General features: G+C 44.3%; 1 protein-coding gene across 1 annotated transcript in view; it reads right to left on the bottom strand.

Moving 5' to 3' along the window:
- Positions 1-312: 312 nt before the first annotated feature.
- Positions 313-17037, bottom strand: part of TNFAIP8L3 (TNF alpha induced protein 8 like 3) — a 43862-nt gene continuing 27137 nt past the window's right edge. The window contains exon 2 of the mRNA XM_066328435.1: positions 313-3328. Within this exon, the coding sequence (XP_066184532.1) occupies positions 2766-3328 (563 nt within the window). The 3' untranslated portion in view covers positions 313-2765. The remainder of the gene's footprint in view (positions 3329-17037) is intronic.

Below are 17037 nucleotides of genomic sequence, written 5' to 3'. Positions count from 1 at the left end.
CTGAGCTTTTTCAGCCAAAACAGTTTGCCTTTTCTGGGAATAAGGGCAGGAGAATAAATGCTTGCTGTTAAAACGTTCTGGTAGGTTCCAGCATCCCCATGTTTAGGATAGGGCTGTGAAATCTGTCAGGAACGTGTCTTCTTCCATCTACCTTAAATCACATCAAGCTAAACTGAGCTGACTATATCATGGGAAATGTGCAAGAAGGTCCTTGGAAGAGTGCGATTCTGGCTTGTGGTATCTGCTCTTTTGCTGCTGATTTGTGCTTGTGATACAACAGAGGTGGTAGGATAAATAAAAGGAAACAAAAAGGGCAGTAATCACACATTTTTAATCCACAAATGTGATAATACATAATATATTTAAGGTGACCTGAACATTGCCCATATTTTTGCAATGTTGTTACATACCAAGCTACAAGTACAAAAGTAAACAATGAATATACAGGATATGCAAGTATGAGAAATACTTGAAAACATATCTTTCCTTAAGGCTACTCAGATTATTTTTAAATAAAACAACAGATGTTCAGCTGGTGTGTTTAAAATACCAGAATCTGGATATTGATACTTGAAACACACAAAAAGTCACAAATACAGGATATCCCTTTCCTTTAGACATCTTGAATGTTGAATACTCTTTTTCTGGCTTTAAAAGAAGAACTTAAATTTGTTTGCCACAAATGAAACACACAAAATCTGACATGTGCACTGGGACAGGAGCATTGGATACAAGAAATACTGTTCAAAAGCATCAGTTGACAAGTACGTGCCTGGAAGAAATGCAGGTAATGATGCAGGTAAATATGGCTCTGCAACTGGCTGAACTTGCAAACCCAAATGTTGCTGTTTCATTTCTGTGTTGCAAAGGAGTTTTCCACCTTCATTGTGGCTAAATCTACTTTTAATGGTTAAAGGAAATACATGGGGGAAATTAACACCATTAAAAACTGTTCTGTCAATGTCTCATTTTTACTGTGCTTCAAATGAGTTCTCCTGGGAACATGTAAAAATTCATCTAGGACAGCCCAAGTGAATACATGACCTGGGTATGTATATTCTCAACTGTATAAAGGTATGACAGTAAAAACTGTTGTTGTAAGAGATAAAATATAGTTACTCTGGGGTGAGGAAAGACAGAAGGATAAGGATTTTGAGCTGTTTTTTCTCAATACCATAGTATTCAAGAATTTATTTAAATGAGAAACATTTTTTTCTTTCTTATCCTAAAGTAATGAGTGATCAACATGTAAACTTCCCGTAGAGAGGAATGGCTTTCAAATGGCTTTGAAATATATTTTCTTGTCTTTGTCAACTTTCAGATACATGCATCTCTCTATCATAGCATACATGATATGGAAGGTATTACCCCCAGATGATGGCACTGTCTGCTCCCTGTGTCAGCTGAAAGGATAGGGGTCCTGCAGTGTCAGGAGATAGAGATGAGTCTGGAGGGGGAAGATGGAGAGGACAAGGAGAGCAGAGATTTCTGAACGTATGTTTTTCATTCTGGGTCCGTCTGCACCTACCCAGGCTCTGCAAGTGGCAGCCAGAGCATCCACTCTGCTCCCACGGTCCCTGTGTCCAACCACGACTGTACAAAGCCCAGTCTTTCTTGGCAAAATGTTTTCTGCTTGAAGACATCATTATCTCTTGTTTTAAAAAAACCCAGAAAATTCACTGAAAACCTTCTGAACAAAAACTCACTCCAGATACTCACCAGAGTCACTAAGGCTGTTTTCTTTTGACTACTGTGGATATGCTACACTTGGAGGCACTGCACGAATAGTGGATGGGGTTTCTTTGTATCCCACCTCTGATTTACTGTAGGCACAAATGTCATGGGTACATTAAACCAAAAGGCTGAATATTTTCAGGATCAGAGATGTAAATGTTGGTGTCTCAGGTGTGCTGCTCCTCACAAGGGCTATTTCAAAATCTTCACGAAGAGGATTTTGTTCTGTCAGGCAGAACAGTAAGAGTAGCATAACCTTCAGTCTGAACTCACCTGATGTTACCCAATACATAAGCCCTGAGAGCAGGGGAGCTGCTATACTACTTCACCTATCTTTGAGCTTGAACCACCGAGCTGCTTTTAAATTAAAATGAAACCTTCTTTCTGTTGTTAGCAGGTATAAAACTAAACTGATGAAACTGTTGCTTCATAGAGCAGATCTTTAGATTTTCTCCTGCTTCAGTTTGTATGATTTGTTACTCTTTTTAGGTTTATATTCCATGAAAAAGCAGAGATGTTTTCTCATATTGATTCCTAATCTTTTTGAAAGGAGTGAACTTAATCCATTACAGCCCTACTTTCTGTCAAATCTTTTTCACTTAGAGTGGAAATAATAAAAAAATATGCACCAAGGGCCTTGGGGGTAAATTCCATGCATTGCTTTTGCCTTCATCTGTCTATTTTTACGTAGCCATGCATCTGAGTTCACTTTCTGTTCACATGTTCAGCCTTGAACACAAAGCTAGAGAGATCACGGTGAATAGCAACCTGTGTCTGAACAATACGTATCAGCAGCCTTGTTCACTTCTGCTCCTTGAAAAAGACTGAATTATCTGAGCAAAACATTAAAATCGATAGCTTTCTGATTAAAGTTTTCCACTTCATCATGAGCCTGGTGAGCACCTTCTGGGCCCTGCTGGGGACTGTAGTAAGACTGATGGGAAGGAAGCTTGCTTGCCTACCATGGCTTAGGAAGGGTGGCCAGTTCTAGAGAGAAGTTTTTGGTTGGTTTCTCGCCTCCGAGCGCAGTTTCAAAGCACCTTCTCGTCGAGCAGTTTGTTGATGCCGTTGCAGATCTTTTTGAGGTAGGGCCGGCAGTCCCCGTCCAGGCTGTAGAGCGCAGACAGGAACTCCACATCGGCGAAGTGGTTGAAGACGTGGTTGATGCGCCCGTGGGACCGCGCGGTCAGGTGCCGCCCGACCAGTTCGTGCACCAGGTCCTTGCACTCGTTCAGCAGTTCTGCGAGCACATTCCTGTCAAAAGTGTACTCCACCTCGTAGAAGCTGACGATTGTCATGGCAGTTTGGTTCAGCTTCTTCCTGAACTTGTCTACGATCTCCAGCTCTTCCTGGTTGAACTGATTATTTCGATAGAGGATCCCGATTTTTATTGCCACTTTGATCAGGTCTTTCATGATTTTATGGGCTTCCTTTTTGTTTCTGGTGTGTTCCTTTGTTACTTTGTACAGCTCATCGAAGATTTCACTGCTTGTGTCATCGATTAGCATGTTAGCCATGGTTTTGGTGGCCATTTTACTCAGGATCTTTTTCTGGGCTTGCAGTGCAAGATTCTTGGAGCTGAAATAATCAGGACCTGGTTTGGGATAGAAAAATGGGGAGATGTTAATTTTATTTGGTAAATTATTTTTGCAAACAGTTAAGAAAAGTAGTGCCTGCATGTGTCACTGACCAGGACAGTCACAACTGTAGGAACATTCCCAACACACTATTGTCAGGTATCTTTGGGTTTTCACACATTCATGTTTCAGGTCTTGCTGTCACCGAGGGCTTTTGTGTACAAAATAAAGAACAGAACATTCTGGCAGGGCATCTATATGCTGATTCTGTGATAGTCTTTTAATTCTGTGGTTCAGTATGAAAGCTTTCTTGGCAGAGAGATCTGCTGAGATGTTGTGGTTGAAATAATACATGAAGTATCATAGACTTCAAAAGGAGATAGTGACAAGCAATATATGAACCTTCAGAGTTACACTCTGATCACTGGGAGGCACTGTTGTTCCGTGGTTAGGCTAAGCAGATTCACAAGCACGGATCTATTTTGCCTTAATCTGTAATACCAATGCCTTCCCCTTTTGTTACCAGTTTGCAAAATTATAGAATATTACTTTCATAAAATGTTGGTGCTTCAGTGCATGTGGTTCCTGCCAGACAAAAATCTGAGCTATTTGCTCTATATTTATCAAACAAATACTTTGGATTTTTTATCTTTTACTCATTTCTGCACATTTCACTCAGCAGAGCACCCGAAGACATGGCTACTGCTGGGCTTTGTCTCATGAGCATCTGTATTTCTTGGTCGAGATTAATTCAGCCTTCCTCTGTTCTTCACATTAATGTTAGCTTCTAACTGACCCTCAGTGGACAAAGCAAAGGAAGTATGGATATGAAGTAATTATCCAGGTTAATTCTGGGGCAGCAAAGCCTCTGTTGGATCAAAGGACACTTTATCATTGCAGCCAGGTGCTGATGAGGGTGTGTGTCTGGGGAGGATGGCCAGTGAGCTCGGAGTGATGGCAGAGTGGCCTCTGCTCCCAGACACCTTCCTTGCCTTTCCCTCACATCTGCCCTCAGTCTGTGCTCCTGCAAAGGAGGTGCCTGTGTGTCCCTGCCAGCTGGGGACCTCACTCTGCTCACTGGGACACCAGAGCCTTGGCTGCTCCCAGGGGCATGGAGGGTAACCATGTCCTTCACCAGCTGCTGGGAAATCAAACCACTAAGAGATTAAAAATGACAATAAAAATCAAATCTTCTAGTACTGATTTGATTGTGGAGCCTGAGTGAGTCTTGAAGCTGGCAGGGTGAGCTCCAAGGCCCGTTCCAGCCTTCAGCACACGAGTGTTGTCACTTCCCCTGTGCTCCTTACACCCTCATGCCAGGAAAAAGGGGTGCTGGCTGCCAGTGCTCACTTGGAGTAAGTAACATTGAATTTAAAGTCCTCATTTTAATTCTGATTTTCAAGTTGGCTGGAATATTAAAGTTGTCATCTTTGTGTGCCACAGCTGTACTGCTGAGCAATGTTAAAGAGTAACATTTAATTTCAACTGAACCACCACCTGGAAAAAATAATTCAATGTGCTTAAAAGAATTGCCTGTCATTTGGAGAGAAAATTGTGGGGCTGAGCTGCTGTCTGCAGGAAATAGGAAAAACTGTGATTTAATCTAAAAATGATAAAACCAGGATGAAAGCATTCTTTCACTTAGCAGTACGTGGGTATATAAATAGTATCCATGATGAGTAATTATGTGCATTTGACACACTGAAATGGTAGATTGTTAGTGTCTGTTTCTGTAGTAAGTGCTTGCTATTAATCAAGTGGATGTAGTTGATCAGTATTTGGTTTGATCAAAAACTGAAAATAATTGCAGTAAATTTTTAGAATATTAATTTTATTGAAGTTCATGCCACTTCAGCCTTGCGTCCCTTTGCGCAGGTGAGAGCCCAGGTGAATCCTGTTGTGCCTGGCCCTGCTGCAGGGACAGCTCTGCAATTCTGTGGCTCGAAGCAAAGCCAGCAGTTGGGGTGAGCAAAACATCCCATCCCCATCACACACCCTGGGGGCTCTGGGACCAGCAGAGCCACCAGCACCTCAAACACAGACACAGGCAGCTGCCCTCCACCTGGGTGATCTCTGTCACAAAGCTGGATGCCAAATCAGCACATAAAAGCTTCTAATGAGCTTTTCAGAAGGGAGGGTTGTCCAGCACAGAAAAAACCAAGTGTGATATATGTCTGTGTGGCCAAAGTCCTATCTCTTATCCACAAAACTGAGCAGTGTGGCCTTCAAACATGGGTCTCCTTGCCGGGACACCCCCGGCTTTGGCAGCTCAGTGATCCCACAGCTCCCAGTGAAAGGTGCGGGCTGTGAAAGGGGCAGCACAGCTGGAAACCATCAGGCCAAGTTTAACTGAATGTTAAGGCTGGAATGCTTTTCCACGGCGAGCCCCAAGTAAAAAGTAAAATAAAGGAACGTGTTATTGCGCTGCTGCTGAGGCTCCCTCCCCACTTTGTGCTCCTGCCCCTGAGGCATCTGCAGCCTCCAGCCATGCCAGAAACCAGGCAGACCCAAATCCCTCGTGCCCCTTTCCCCGCCTGCTCTCTGCACTGCACAGGCCGCAGGAGCCGGTCATCAGTTTCCTCACGGTGGCCGCCATGTCTCTATCCCGGTCAGCGGTAGCAGGCCATAGGGGTTCCAGTGGACACAGGCAGAGCCTGCTGGGACACAGGTTGTCGTGCACCGTGGTGTCTGTTAAACACAAAAGCTCCAGCTCTGCCGTGGTCCCTGGGCGCTGTCAGGACACTGCTGGCAGGCTCAGGGGGAGGCGAGGGGCAGCGAGCCGGCGGCCTGGGCCGGGCACTGTGCAGATCCCAGGGGCCGGCACTGCCCCGGCTGCGCTCGGAGCAGCTCTGTGGGACGGGCACACAGCAGCCCTCAGCCCCTTGTGCACCCAGACAGCGCCCTGGGGCCCGCACAAAGGGCCGCGCTCGGCTTTGCTTTGATTCAGGGTGTGTGCGGCTCGCAGCAGCGTGTGCTGGAGGGCGAGAGAAGCTGTTTGGATTGATTGTTTGGATTCCTGCCTCCAAAATCACGCTGTGCTCAGACACCCAGGTGACGCCTTGCCTTTCAAAGATCACAAGTGGTTAGCCACATGATTACATTCAGGCTTTCGTGGGGACAGCATGTTTACCGTGGCAGCCTTTTCTTACTGCAGCACGTTGCTCACTACACAAAATACATCTTCACCTCCTACATACAGCGATTCTATTTTCTGCTTTCTTTCATACAGCAAAACAAATCAGAAACGACTTTATAGATGCTATTAGCTTTCAGGAACATTTCACCAAAGCTAAAAATGAAAAACCACCCTCCAAGCATACTGCTTTGTTGGGTACTGATTAGCTTCCATTAGAGAAAACCTGACATTTTAGTTTTTACTAAAGAAAGGGCTAGTTCTGCTTCAGATCCGTTTTCACCTTCTCTCTGTCACCTAGAGAGCTGTGTATGATAAAAGCTGTTCGGAAAGCTCCTTGTGCTGATCCCACGGCAATCCTCCATCCCCCTGGGAGGGAGCTCCCCGGCCCCGTTTCCCCCTGTGCTGCCCACGGAGCGGTGCTGGGTCCTGCCGTGGGCAGAGGGAGTGCCGTGCTCAGGGCAGGACAGCCCGCCCCACCAGTGACCACCCAGCTCCTGGCACGCAGTGCTGAGCACGACAAAGATGTCTCACATCCCCTAAACTTAATAACACGATTGCTTAATAACAGAGTTGCTTAATAACAGAAGTGCAGAAAAAGTTTGGCAACTCCAGCGAGCGGATGTAAGAGTTTTATATTTTAGGAGTTTTTGAGACTAAAATGCAAGAACATCTGTAATATTCTCCAAATATTTTGATTGCAGATGGCTGTACCAAGTACAAAATGGTCAGAACGAAATGCTCAGCAATACTATTTTTATGTAAATCTACATTCAGCCGCTCTGTACAAAACACAGCAAATCCAGTCAACCAGAAGATGCTCCCACTATGGTGAGGAGGGAGAATGGTCAGCACTTGCTGGAAGCAATTATGAGGATATGGAAACCAGCCTCCTGAGCAATGAATCCATTTCTCTCCCAGTTAGCCACTTAGTGAAAGCCATAATACCATTTTGCAGCCAGGATATTTTCTCCCCTGGCTAATGGCTGCAAGTTGAGTTGAAGTGAACTCTGGAGGGAGTGTGGCTTCACCACAGAAATGGAGAGAGGAAGAGTTAATCTGAAGAGTTTCTGTGGACATTGTCCAGTGCATTTTTAATTGTATCAGCAGGCTGGCTGGAATTTCACCTGACTGACACTAGGAGCTTGTTGCCCCCGTGCCTGCTGCAGCTTGTCCTGGGAGATCAGTTACCTCAACCATTGCCCTCACCTGCTTCAAAGTGACACGTGTGGAGCCTTTGCCTGAAATTCCACTGCACTGAGTGTAACCCCAGCTCCCAACAGTCACGGTGGTTGTGTTTTCCAGCCAAGGAGTGCACATGCTGGAGCTACTGAGTAGGCTTGAGAGCATTCTGGAGAGGTGAGTTGAGCTATTTTAAATTAAAGGTCTGAGCTAAAATCATGAAGAGGCTGCAGGTCTGAAGAGGGTTCCCTCAGCTTGGCAGGAATGGGAGGTGATAGGAACCAGAAAAGGTTCCCTGCATCTGTCCCTCAGCTGTTCTATAAGTAAGCAAAGGGCTGAATCTTAACTGAACAAGATGGAATTGCATGAGAAAGTAAAGCTGATGAAGAGGCTGAAATATTTTTAATACCCCTGAATCTTCACTTTTAAAATGCAGCACAGCTTTTGCAGCACAAGACAGGCTTTAAGGAGTCAGCAGTGCTGCTGCAAACGTGGGCATCCCTCCAGCTGCTAGCAGTTGCTCAGGCTTGTGGGAGATGGACCAAGCCAAGGGCCAGGCCTGCTCTCAGTGTCTGCCACAGGCTGAGATAGCTGGGCTGTGAACATTGCTGTAGCAAAGTGCTGTTTTAATAACTTGTGTGACCCAATTTGAATGCACCTGTGTACTTTAACTTCACTGATATACCTACCCCTCAGCCTGGAGAGTCTGGGAATGGCCATGAGGCAGCTGGGTTGTAAAGCTTTTGCAGCGGACATCTGAATAGTTAATCCAGTGTTGCTGCTGGTGTTGATAATTTACTGTGTTGCAGCTTGTTTCTTTATAACCTAAAGATTTGCCTGTAATGGCTCCTTTTCTTGACATAAATAGAAAAAAATCTAGTTGCTTAATTCCCATCATTCAGGCAAAATGTTAGAGGAAATGAGCTGCAAATGTGTGTGTTTTATTTATCCATCAAGTCTCACTTACATGTGCCAGGACTGATTAGAAATGTGAACTGCAGGACTTTGGATTTCAAAGTAGCTCTAAAAGCAGACAGGAAAAAAAAGTTCAGTAAAGCCACTTGTCCTGTAGTGTTTTAGTCCTGAGCAGCCCAGGCATGAGCTCTGAGTGTGTGTATTACTCTTGGACAGCTACAGGATCACTGCAGAAGAAACATTCAGTGTTTCCAGTAACTTTAAGCCAAGAAATCCAGTAGAGCAGATGGAATACATCAGCTTTCAGGGAGGGCCAATTTAAACACGTGTAAGCACCAGGGGCCCAGTGCTCAAACTTTAACACTTCTAAATTGTTACTGTGAGCATAAAAGGGTTGCTCATATCCGCAGTGGAACGGGAGGTTACAGACTGATAATTATATGATCCTGGGAGAATGTACCAGTACCCAAACGTCTGAAAGCAGAACTTGGACATGCTGGCAATGGCAGCAACAGCCTTGTGCAGAGGAAATATGACTGAATGGAAAAGAAGACTATTTTTCCTTTCAGTGCTTTAGATGAGCAGTAACTACGCCGCAAAAAAAGCTCTGTCTGGGAACCTGGGGACTGGAGATTCCAATGGATAGTCTTATTTCTGCTACTGACTTGTATCTGGCATTTACTTTTCTAGTACTGTATTGTTGCTGCATACTGGAGTTGTCTTTCAATACCTGGAGGAGGTGGTAGAAGGCTGGGGGGCCCCTTCTGTAAAGAGAGGAAGAGCAGTGCAGAACGAGACTGCTGTCCTCTGGGTAATGCCTCCAGGAGCCTGGCCAGGGGAGAGGAGCTCGGCTGCAGTTTCCATCAGCTCTGATGGGCTTGCCAAAAAATGGTCTGGCTGAGTTTTTATCCTGCTGCCCGTGGTAGCTGGCTGGGAACTGAACTGCACTGCTGTGCTCCTCTCCTGGGTCTGGAAGCAGTAGCTGGCAAGTGGTGTGTGGATGACAGCACTGTCCCAGAGCTGAGCCTGGCTCACAGGGTGGAAACCCTCTCAGGCACTCCCTTGAATATATGGCACAGCTGATACCACGCTGGGATTTTGTATGGCTGCTATTTGACATTACAAATGAGACATTACGCTTGGTCATATCCTGCAAACTCACATCCAGTTTGTGGGAGAGGAAACCACTCCCTGCCAGAGGGGCTCAGTGAGGATCATCTCTGCCGCTGTGTCCCACAAACCAAAAGGCCAGACCAGGCAGCAGCTGCTTTGGTCAGGACCCAGCCCTGGTCCAGCCTGCCAGGGACAAGCTGGGCACATGCAAGCAGCAGACACCTCTCTGAAAGTGGCCACTAAAGCTTTTAATTTCATCAGCCTGATAATGTAAATCAGAACCAAAGCCTAAACTAGGCTGGGAGGGTGCAGCTCCCAGAATGGTATCTTTGTGAAGTGACTTTCAAGAGGTCATTTTCAACTTTGCACCTTGTATTTCTAGCACAGAGGGAAGCTCTGCCAAGGCAGCAAACACATCTGGCTAGTTCCTGGCAGCTGGCAGTGACTGTAAGCTTACAGAGCTTGCACAGCACCCTGAGGTACACCCAGAGTGTGAGGAAGGCTCTGCTCTTAAGTGAACTGCTCAGGAGTTAAAGTCTGTCTGCCAGGAATGACAGTAAAACACTGGGGTGTTTGGGTTTTTCTAAGCTTTACTATATAACTAAAAGAGGTTTTGATAAACTGACCACTGTATTCCATAAACAGGTTTAAATCTTTTGATGTCGGTTTATGTTCATGGCAAAATAAATTGAAAAGAGTGAACACCCATATCCCAGAAAAAGCTTGTTTAGCTCTACCTGACACTGCCAGACAAAAAGGTTCCCCACTGTCAGCAGAGTTTTGACAAGGGAAGATTGGTTACTACTCCTTGCAATGACCTGTTCTTGTATTTTGAGACAGGTGTTTATGACTGTATTAATGTGGGGTTTTTTTTAAATGCTAGTTTTACTCTAAAATACTTCTTTTGACCAAAGAGGCATGGTGGCATACCCAAAACACTACATCCAGATCATATTTAATCATGGATAATAGATGAACCCCAGCAGCCCATGCCCTGCTGGCACTCGGGGACATCTATAATTGGCCAGGAGCTTTTGCCTTCAAATTGTCTGTGAAGTTTTTTTTCCCCCAATATAAGCTCCACAGAAAATCCTGGGCAGGAACTATTGAAGAATTTAACTTCAGTCTCTGAAACATTTTGTGTTTCATGTCCTTTGCCTTTTCCATGATTACCACATTTATTACACTGTCCTTTCTAGAAGACACAGCAGGGAAAAAAGAAGCTATCATGGGGACTGTGTGGCAAAAATACCCAATTAGTCAAATAATTATTATCTCTATAGGAAAATTATGCTTGTTTTAATGTCTGGCCATGTAATTTTCACAACAGGATCATAATGAGTTCTTTGGTGTGTGCTAAGGGGTTGTTTATTGCTTAGAAGGGACAGAGGCTCTTGGGGAATATCAGGCATATAATGAATGATAAACAATTATCTTGTTAAGGAATGAAGGCTTGTAGGCTTCTTTGAAAGGATTCAACCATCATGTTCTTCCACACTAAAGTAACAATTACCCAGGAAAAAATGGATTTTGTTGCCAAAGTATTGTTTGTCAGAGAGACTTAAAAGCCATGTGAAACCTTTGAAGGTCTTGCAGCTGTCCTGGTTTATCCAGATGGAATTATTGCAGCAGCTTCTCTTTGTCAATGATCTGTAGAACTTGCCTGCATCGGTTCCAAACTGGTAGATTTGTTCTGAGCAAACACTTGAAGAGCTGTTTGAACATCGTGACACTTGCACAGGTCTTGGGTGCTTTCAGTCCAGTTTCATCAGTGATTTGAATCCTTGATCAGGCTGTCTATGGTTTTCATGTATTCTTTTATCCTCTCCTCTGGCAGGATGAGGGAGAGAGGAAGGCTGTGGAGGCATCTGTGCTTTTGTGGGCTTGGTGCTTGGCAGTTACCACAGGCACCACTCCTGGTTAACGGGAGGGTCACATTTCCCTGTGCTTCTGCAGCTCAAATGCTTTCTATTCCTTCCAAAGAAGTCTCTTTAGCATGCAGGAGCTGGTTGTTCCCAGTAGGAACAAAATAATATGCTGTTAGTAAAGCAAGGCCCGTCAATGTCAGCCCTAAATATTAAACAAGGCCTCTGTGCAATCTGTGAGTTTTAAATAGTTAAAGTGCAGCTATGAAACAGGCTTTTGGGCACTGCTTTACCAATTTCTATTTTTTCCCCCACACACTTCTTATCCTCTCAGGAAGAAAATTTTGAGGGTTTATTTTTGTGCCTTCAAATTGCTTGTTGTTGCACTACACTGCTCTTTCTCCGGAGATAAAACGTCCTTGCCTTTTACACAGAATAATTCTATTTTTGACTCTAATATATTAAGAATGGCATGAAAAATAACCACGCCTGTGCTCTAGGGATATACAAACTTCCATGAGAAAGCAAGCAATTGGGACCCCGAGGGTGGCTGGTCTGAAGATGGTGGGAAACTGAGATGGCATTTCTCTGTAGCTTAATGTGAGGCTGAAAGAAAATGGGAAGGGGGAAGTATTTCTGCTAAACCAGGTCAAGGTGAACGAACTCCAAAGAACCCGCAGTAGGATGCAGCTGCAGCAGGTGTCCAGCTGCTGCTGACCAAGTGGCTGTGTGAGTTGAGCTCTGCCATGTCCAGAGGGAGAGGATGGCCAGCAGCTCCATCCCTGCAGAGCTATCCCAGACATGCTGCTCCCCTCCGTGGGATAAGGCAGGCAGTTTGGGGTGTGAGAAGCACAACTATAATTCACTCCTGTTGGGTGGGGTTTGTCTTGGGTTTAAAAACAGGCAAACCCCCTGACAACAGCACTGTGTCTTCTCTGCTTGCAGTGCTTCGAGTGCACTGACAAAGTGTGAGTGCTGGGTAACACCTCACAAGGGCAGGGGAGTGCAGGGGAAAGACAGGCTGTTGAAGCTTGGAATGAGTTAATGGAAGCTGTGAACTGGCGAAAGAAGGAGATACTTTTTTATGGACACTGTGTGCTGTTGTTTTTTAATTTGCTACTTGGTTGCTTGACCACTTGGTTTTGAATTAAGAAGGTGATGGATGGAAGGGGAATAAACCAGTGCCAGACATCAGGTGCAGCTGGAAAAACATACAGTCGGTCCCTAAATAAAAACACCAGAGAAGCTGTTAATTTCCACATTTAATTCCAGCCATGCCTCCAAACTCTGTTTATACCAGAGAACAAAGTCAAATGAGGGGAAGGTGAAGAGGACAATAATGGCAAGAAATGTGTGACAGCAGCTCACATTCCTAAGTCAGGAGCAGACACTGTAGACTGATCACAACATGTTTAAAACTATTAATGAAAGAAGGTTTCCTTAACCTTCTATTTATTGACTAATTTTTATTCTCTGTGTGTGTGTTTTGGGGGAGTCAATTAAAAAAATATTTTGAAGATGCTGATTAGTGCTCACTAATCACAACTCTGGAAGATGGGGGCTTACAGGTTATAACCCATTTGGAGCTGCTGTTTGTCAGTGCACAGGGAGGCACAGCTGTGGCCATCTTACAGCTAGAAGCATAGGAGTGTGATGTATCACTGAGCAAACAGAGGATGTCAAACCTGCTCCAACATGGTAGGGAGCATAAGGGAGCCTGGTAGGGGCATAAGGGAGCTTCAAGTGAGCCTTATCCTATTGACTGATTCTCCTTAACTGATTAAAGAAAACAACCCCAACAGAAACCCCAAACCCCAACCTCCCCCTCAACAAAACAAACAAAAACCTCTAACCAAACAGAAAATCCCACTCAAAACCCTAAACCAAAACTATTGCTAGAAGAGGCTCTGCAGATATGTATGTGTTACTGAAGAAATAATTTTCTGAACCCTTCCCTTAGTTATATTGTCTATGTCACAGAATCATTACTTACAAGGTATGTGGGTGCAGTTGTCGCTGTATTTATAATGGTTTTCACTCCCTCCACGAATGCAGAGGACTGCATTTGTAAAGGCATCTAATTTATCACTAACTGTAGCCCAAAAATTTAGCTCCTATTCTGAGAATGTGCAGGAGGTAAAAAAGGACTTAGATCTGAAAGAGTTGCTGTAACTTGTGAAGTCATTTGGGGTAAAGAAAATGCTCTGGATTAATTCATGGCTCCCACTGCCAGTGACCCTCCTCGTGTCTCCCAGAGCATCCCTTGCTCCCTCTGCCCCAGGGCTGAGTCTCACAGCAGGGTGGGAGAACAGCATTTCTGAGGCAGGTGCTGAGCTCTTGCACTTGCAGCAGGTTTCAGGTGCAGATCCCAGCTCCAGCGTGGCAGTGAGGGGTTCACTGCTGCTTGAAGCAGTTTTGTTCCATCCAGCCCCAATTAGTTGTTGATGGTGCTGCAGCTTTATGAGCCCAGCACAATACCAGATGGGAATGCTGCTTGTGCAAGTTCATAAAAGACCTAAGGGTGCCCTTCCTTTCTGAGCAAGAGCTGCTGATAGCATCAGTTTCCAAATGATGCCTGCTCTGGTTTCTTTTAACTCATTTGAAGTTTTTGGGTTTTTTTTCTTTTAACAATTTCCTTACAGACTTCTAACAGACAATCCCACTGTGGCCTTGTGGAAACAAACCCTGCTTGCTGTTTGATCAAAACCACCAGGACTTTGCAGAATTCACCTACAGTCAGTTGTTCAATGCTGTAGTTATAAATGAACTAGTGGTGTTGCAATTTTAAAAGAGAAAATTTATTTTTAAATGTCATCGGCTTCTCCTTGCTGACAAGCAAAAGAATAAATTCCTTTTCCTTGTAGTTTTCTTTAACAGAGAGGAGATTAAGCTTATCCTATACTGAAACAGCTGCCCACATATGAGCACTTGAGCTCTGCACACCTTTACAAGAAAAATCTGACCTCAACCTGGCAATATCCTCGAAGCAGGGTGAAACCAATGCCTTGTTTTCTGTCTGAAAGTGCTCAAAAAGCATTTGTTAACAACAGCAAAGCTGAAACTGAAAAGACAGAAGATGTGAATACTCAGAAGAAGAGTTTGCTGTATAGTGTTTTTCCCCAAAGAAGACAACAAAACTAGAAGAGACTCGATTTACTTATTGTTTTGAACAATGCTTTACTGTTTGCCTGGTTATTCAAAAGAGAAGGAAAGACATTTTTACAGTTGCAGAACATTAGGCTGTGTAGAATCCTTGAGTAACTTTTTTTTTCCCCTCTCTTCTTCTTTCCTCTGTCCCTAGAGAAGGATTAGTTGCTGGGGAGATGGCCAACCCAGATTCTGAATGGAAAACTCCTGACTAAAGGAAAAATTAATGCTGGTCAATGCAGCTGGGATTCATCACACTCTCCATCTCTTACAAGTTTTTGTGCATCTGATTTGGGATTTATTGGTAGGAACACATTGCTTTAGGCCTCAGATGTGATCTATAACCTTGTTTTCCTTTAAAATGAAGTCTGATTTGGACTTTAATATATCCTTTGGGTGACCTGCTCTGCACTGCTTGTCTACAGTGTCAGGTCAGGCATCTGATCAAGATGCACAAACCACTGGGAATGAATATGTGATGAATTCCATCCCTGTGGAAAAAGAGACACAGGTTATTATATCTATCTATTCCACATGAACCAGACCACCTGCTGTATTCTCCAAACTTGTCCTTTGCCATCCTGCCATAAAGAATGACCACTGTGGAAAACTTAAGTCTAGGCTAATGAAAGCTGAGCCTTACAGTACAAGCAAAAGATTATTTCCTTTGGAAGGACAGAAAACCTGGGAAGGTAGAATTGCAGGTCAATTCTGTTCCTCCTTGGTTCAAAATCTGCATGAATATTATCTGCCCAAACTTACAGTGTCTTAGTATCTTACACTAATGAAAGAAAAAAATCCTGAATTTATTCTGGGAAAAAAGAAGAAGACAAACCTGACTACTGATGATGGTTTCCTTGTTGGGTTTAAATTAAATTGCTGAGCATGGCATCAGCATCTTCACAGTGAGGTAACTGACCCAGGCAGCATAAATAACCTGACAGGCAGAGCTCCTGCAGAGGATAAACACTAATGAAGATAATCTGGTTTTGTACTTTTACCTTGCTCATTGTGTGTATACATATTGCAAAGCACATCATGCCTGGAGGAGGGAAATACTGATAGCAGGGATGCTTTGCTGTCATCAGTCTCTAGTAACACTGTAACAGCAGTGGCTGTAACCACCCATGGTGCTGAAGTTCACTTGGAGTACAACTCTTTATTTCAAGAAAGCAGAAATGGAAAAGATGCTGGAAAAGTACTGAAATGGTCAAGACAGTTCTTAGGAGGTCTGTTTCATTATTCTGAGGCATGTGAGCAATGTGTTGTGTGGGGGTTTATATATATATATGTATGCACATGTATCCTCATTATATAACACTGCAGCTCCAAGGAGTCAGGATTGAATTTGCATAGGAAAAAACCAAAAATCACTGCTTTTGCATTACCTACAGAAAAGCCTGACAGGACAAGCCTCAACAACAAACACAGATAAACAGAATGTGCCATCCCTCATGGTTTCAGTTCTGTGAAATCTCTGGGTACACCCACACTGAGCTGATTTATGGTGATGCCTACACATGTACTAAGAGCATCCAGCTGGGGCGATGCAAAATGTAACCTCTGACTGCAGCAGCAACATCAGCCTCTGGAATGAGGCTCCACAAGGACTGAATGTGGCCCAGCCTGATGCTAAGAGAAGGAAATGCAGCAGAGCCCACAAGCTGTCACCATCCCAGCTGCCAGCAGAGCTGCTGCCTTTGGCTGGGGCTGCTGGGGATGGAATAACAGAGAGTCCCAGGGCTCCCAGGGAAGGCTGTGCTCACTAGCAGAAACTCAGCCCATCCAAACAACTCACACTTCTGAAGAGACTTTGGTCAATGTGGCCCTTTCCTGACCTCCAACATGTATTTTTAGAGTATCTGTGCTACCTGCTGTAGAAGCAGAGGCACTGGCCTGATACTTCTTCTGGAGTCATTCTAAGCATAGGCAGCTTCTTGAGGCTGACCTAGGGAGTTCCCAAAGGTGAGTTTAGTTTATGTTATCTCTCCTGGAACTGACATGGTATTCAAAGACTGAACACCCTGTGGAGCTTTCTCAGATAGCCCAGCAGCCACCTGAGGGAAAACACTGCTTACTTTCCTCTTGCTGCTTTGTAGGACTTGGTAAATTCTTCTTTCCTAGAGAGTTAATCTTGCATTTCTTAATCCTGCCTGAGTTCAACGCTCTTTCTGCCAGAAGAAATGTGACAAAATTCACTTCTTGCACCGCTCTCATCAGTCCTGTAGGAAAAAAACCTGGATTTTGCCTGATCCTATGTCTCCCATTCAACTTTTTATACAACAAAGAAAAGTGTTAATTCCTTTCCTGAAGAGGGGTTTGAGCAGTTCTGGGATGGACAATCCCCAGAGAGGACTCTGTCAGGCAGGGA

Source organism: Sylvia atricapilla, chromosome 13 (assembly GCF_009819655.1).
Source record: "Sylvia atricapilla isolate bSylAtr1 chromosome 13, bSylAtr1.pri, whole genome shotgun sequence".
In the NCBI taxonomy this organism is placed as follows: Eukaryota; Metazoa; Chordata; class Aves; order Passeriformes; family Sylviidae; genus Sylvia; species Sylvia atricapilla.
This window is presented reverse-complemented; position numbering and strand designations above follow the sequence as displayed.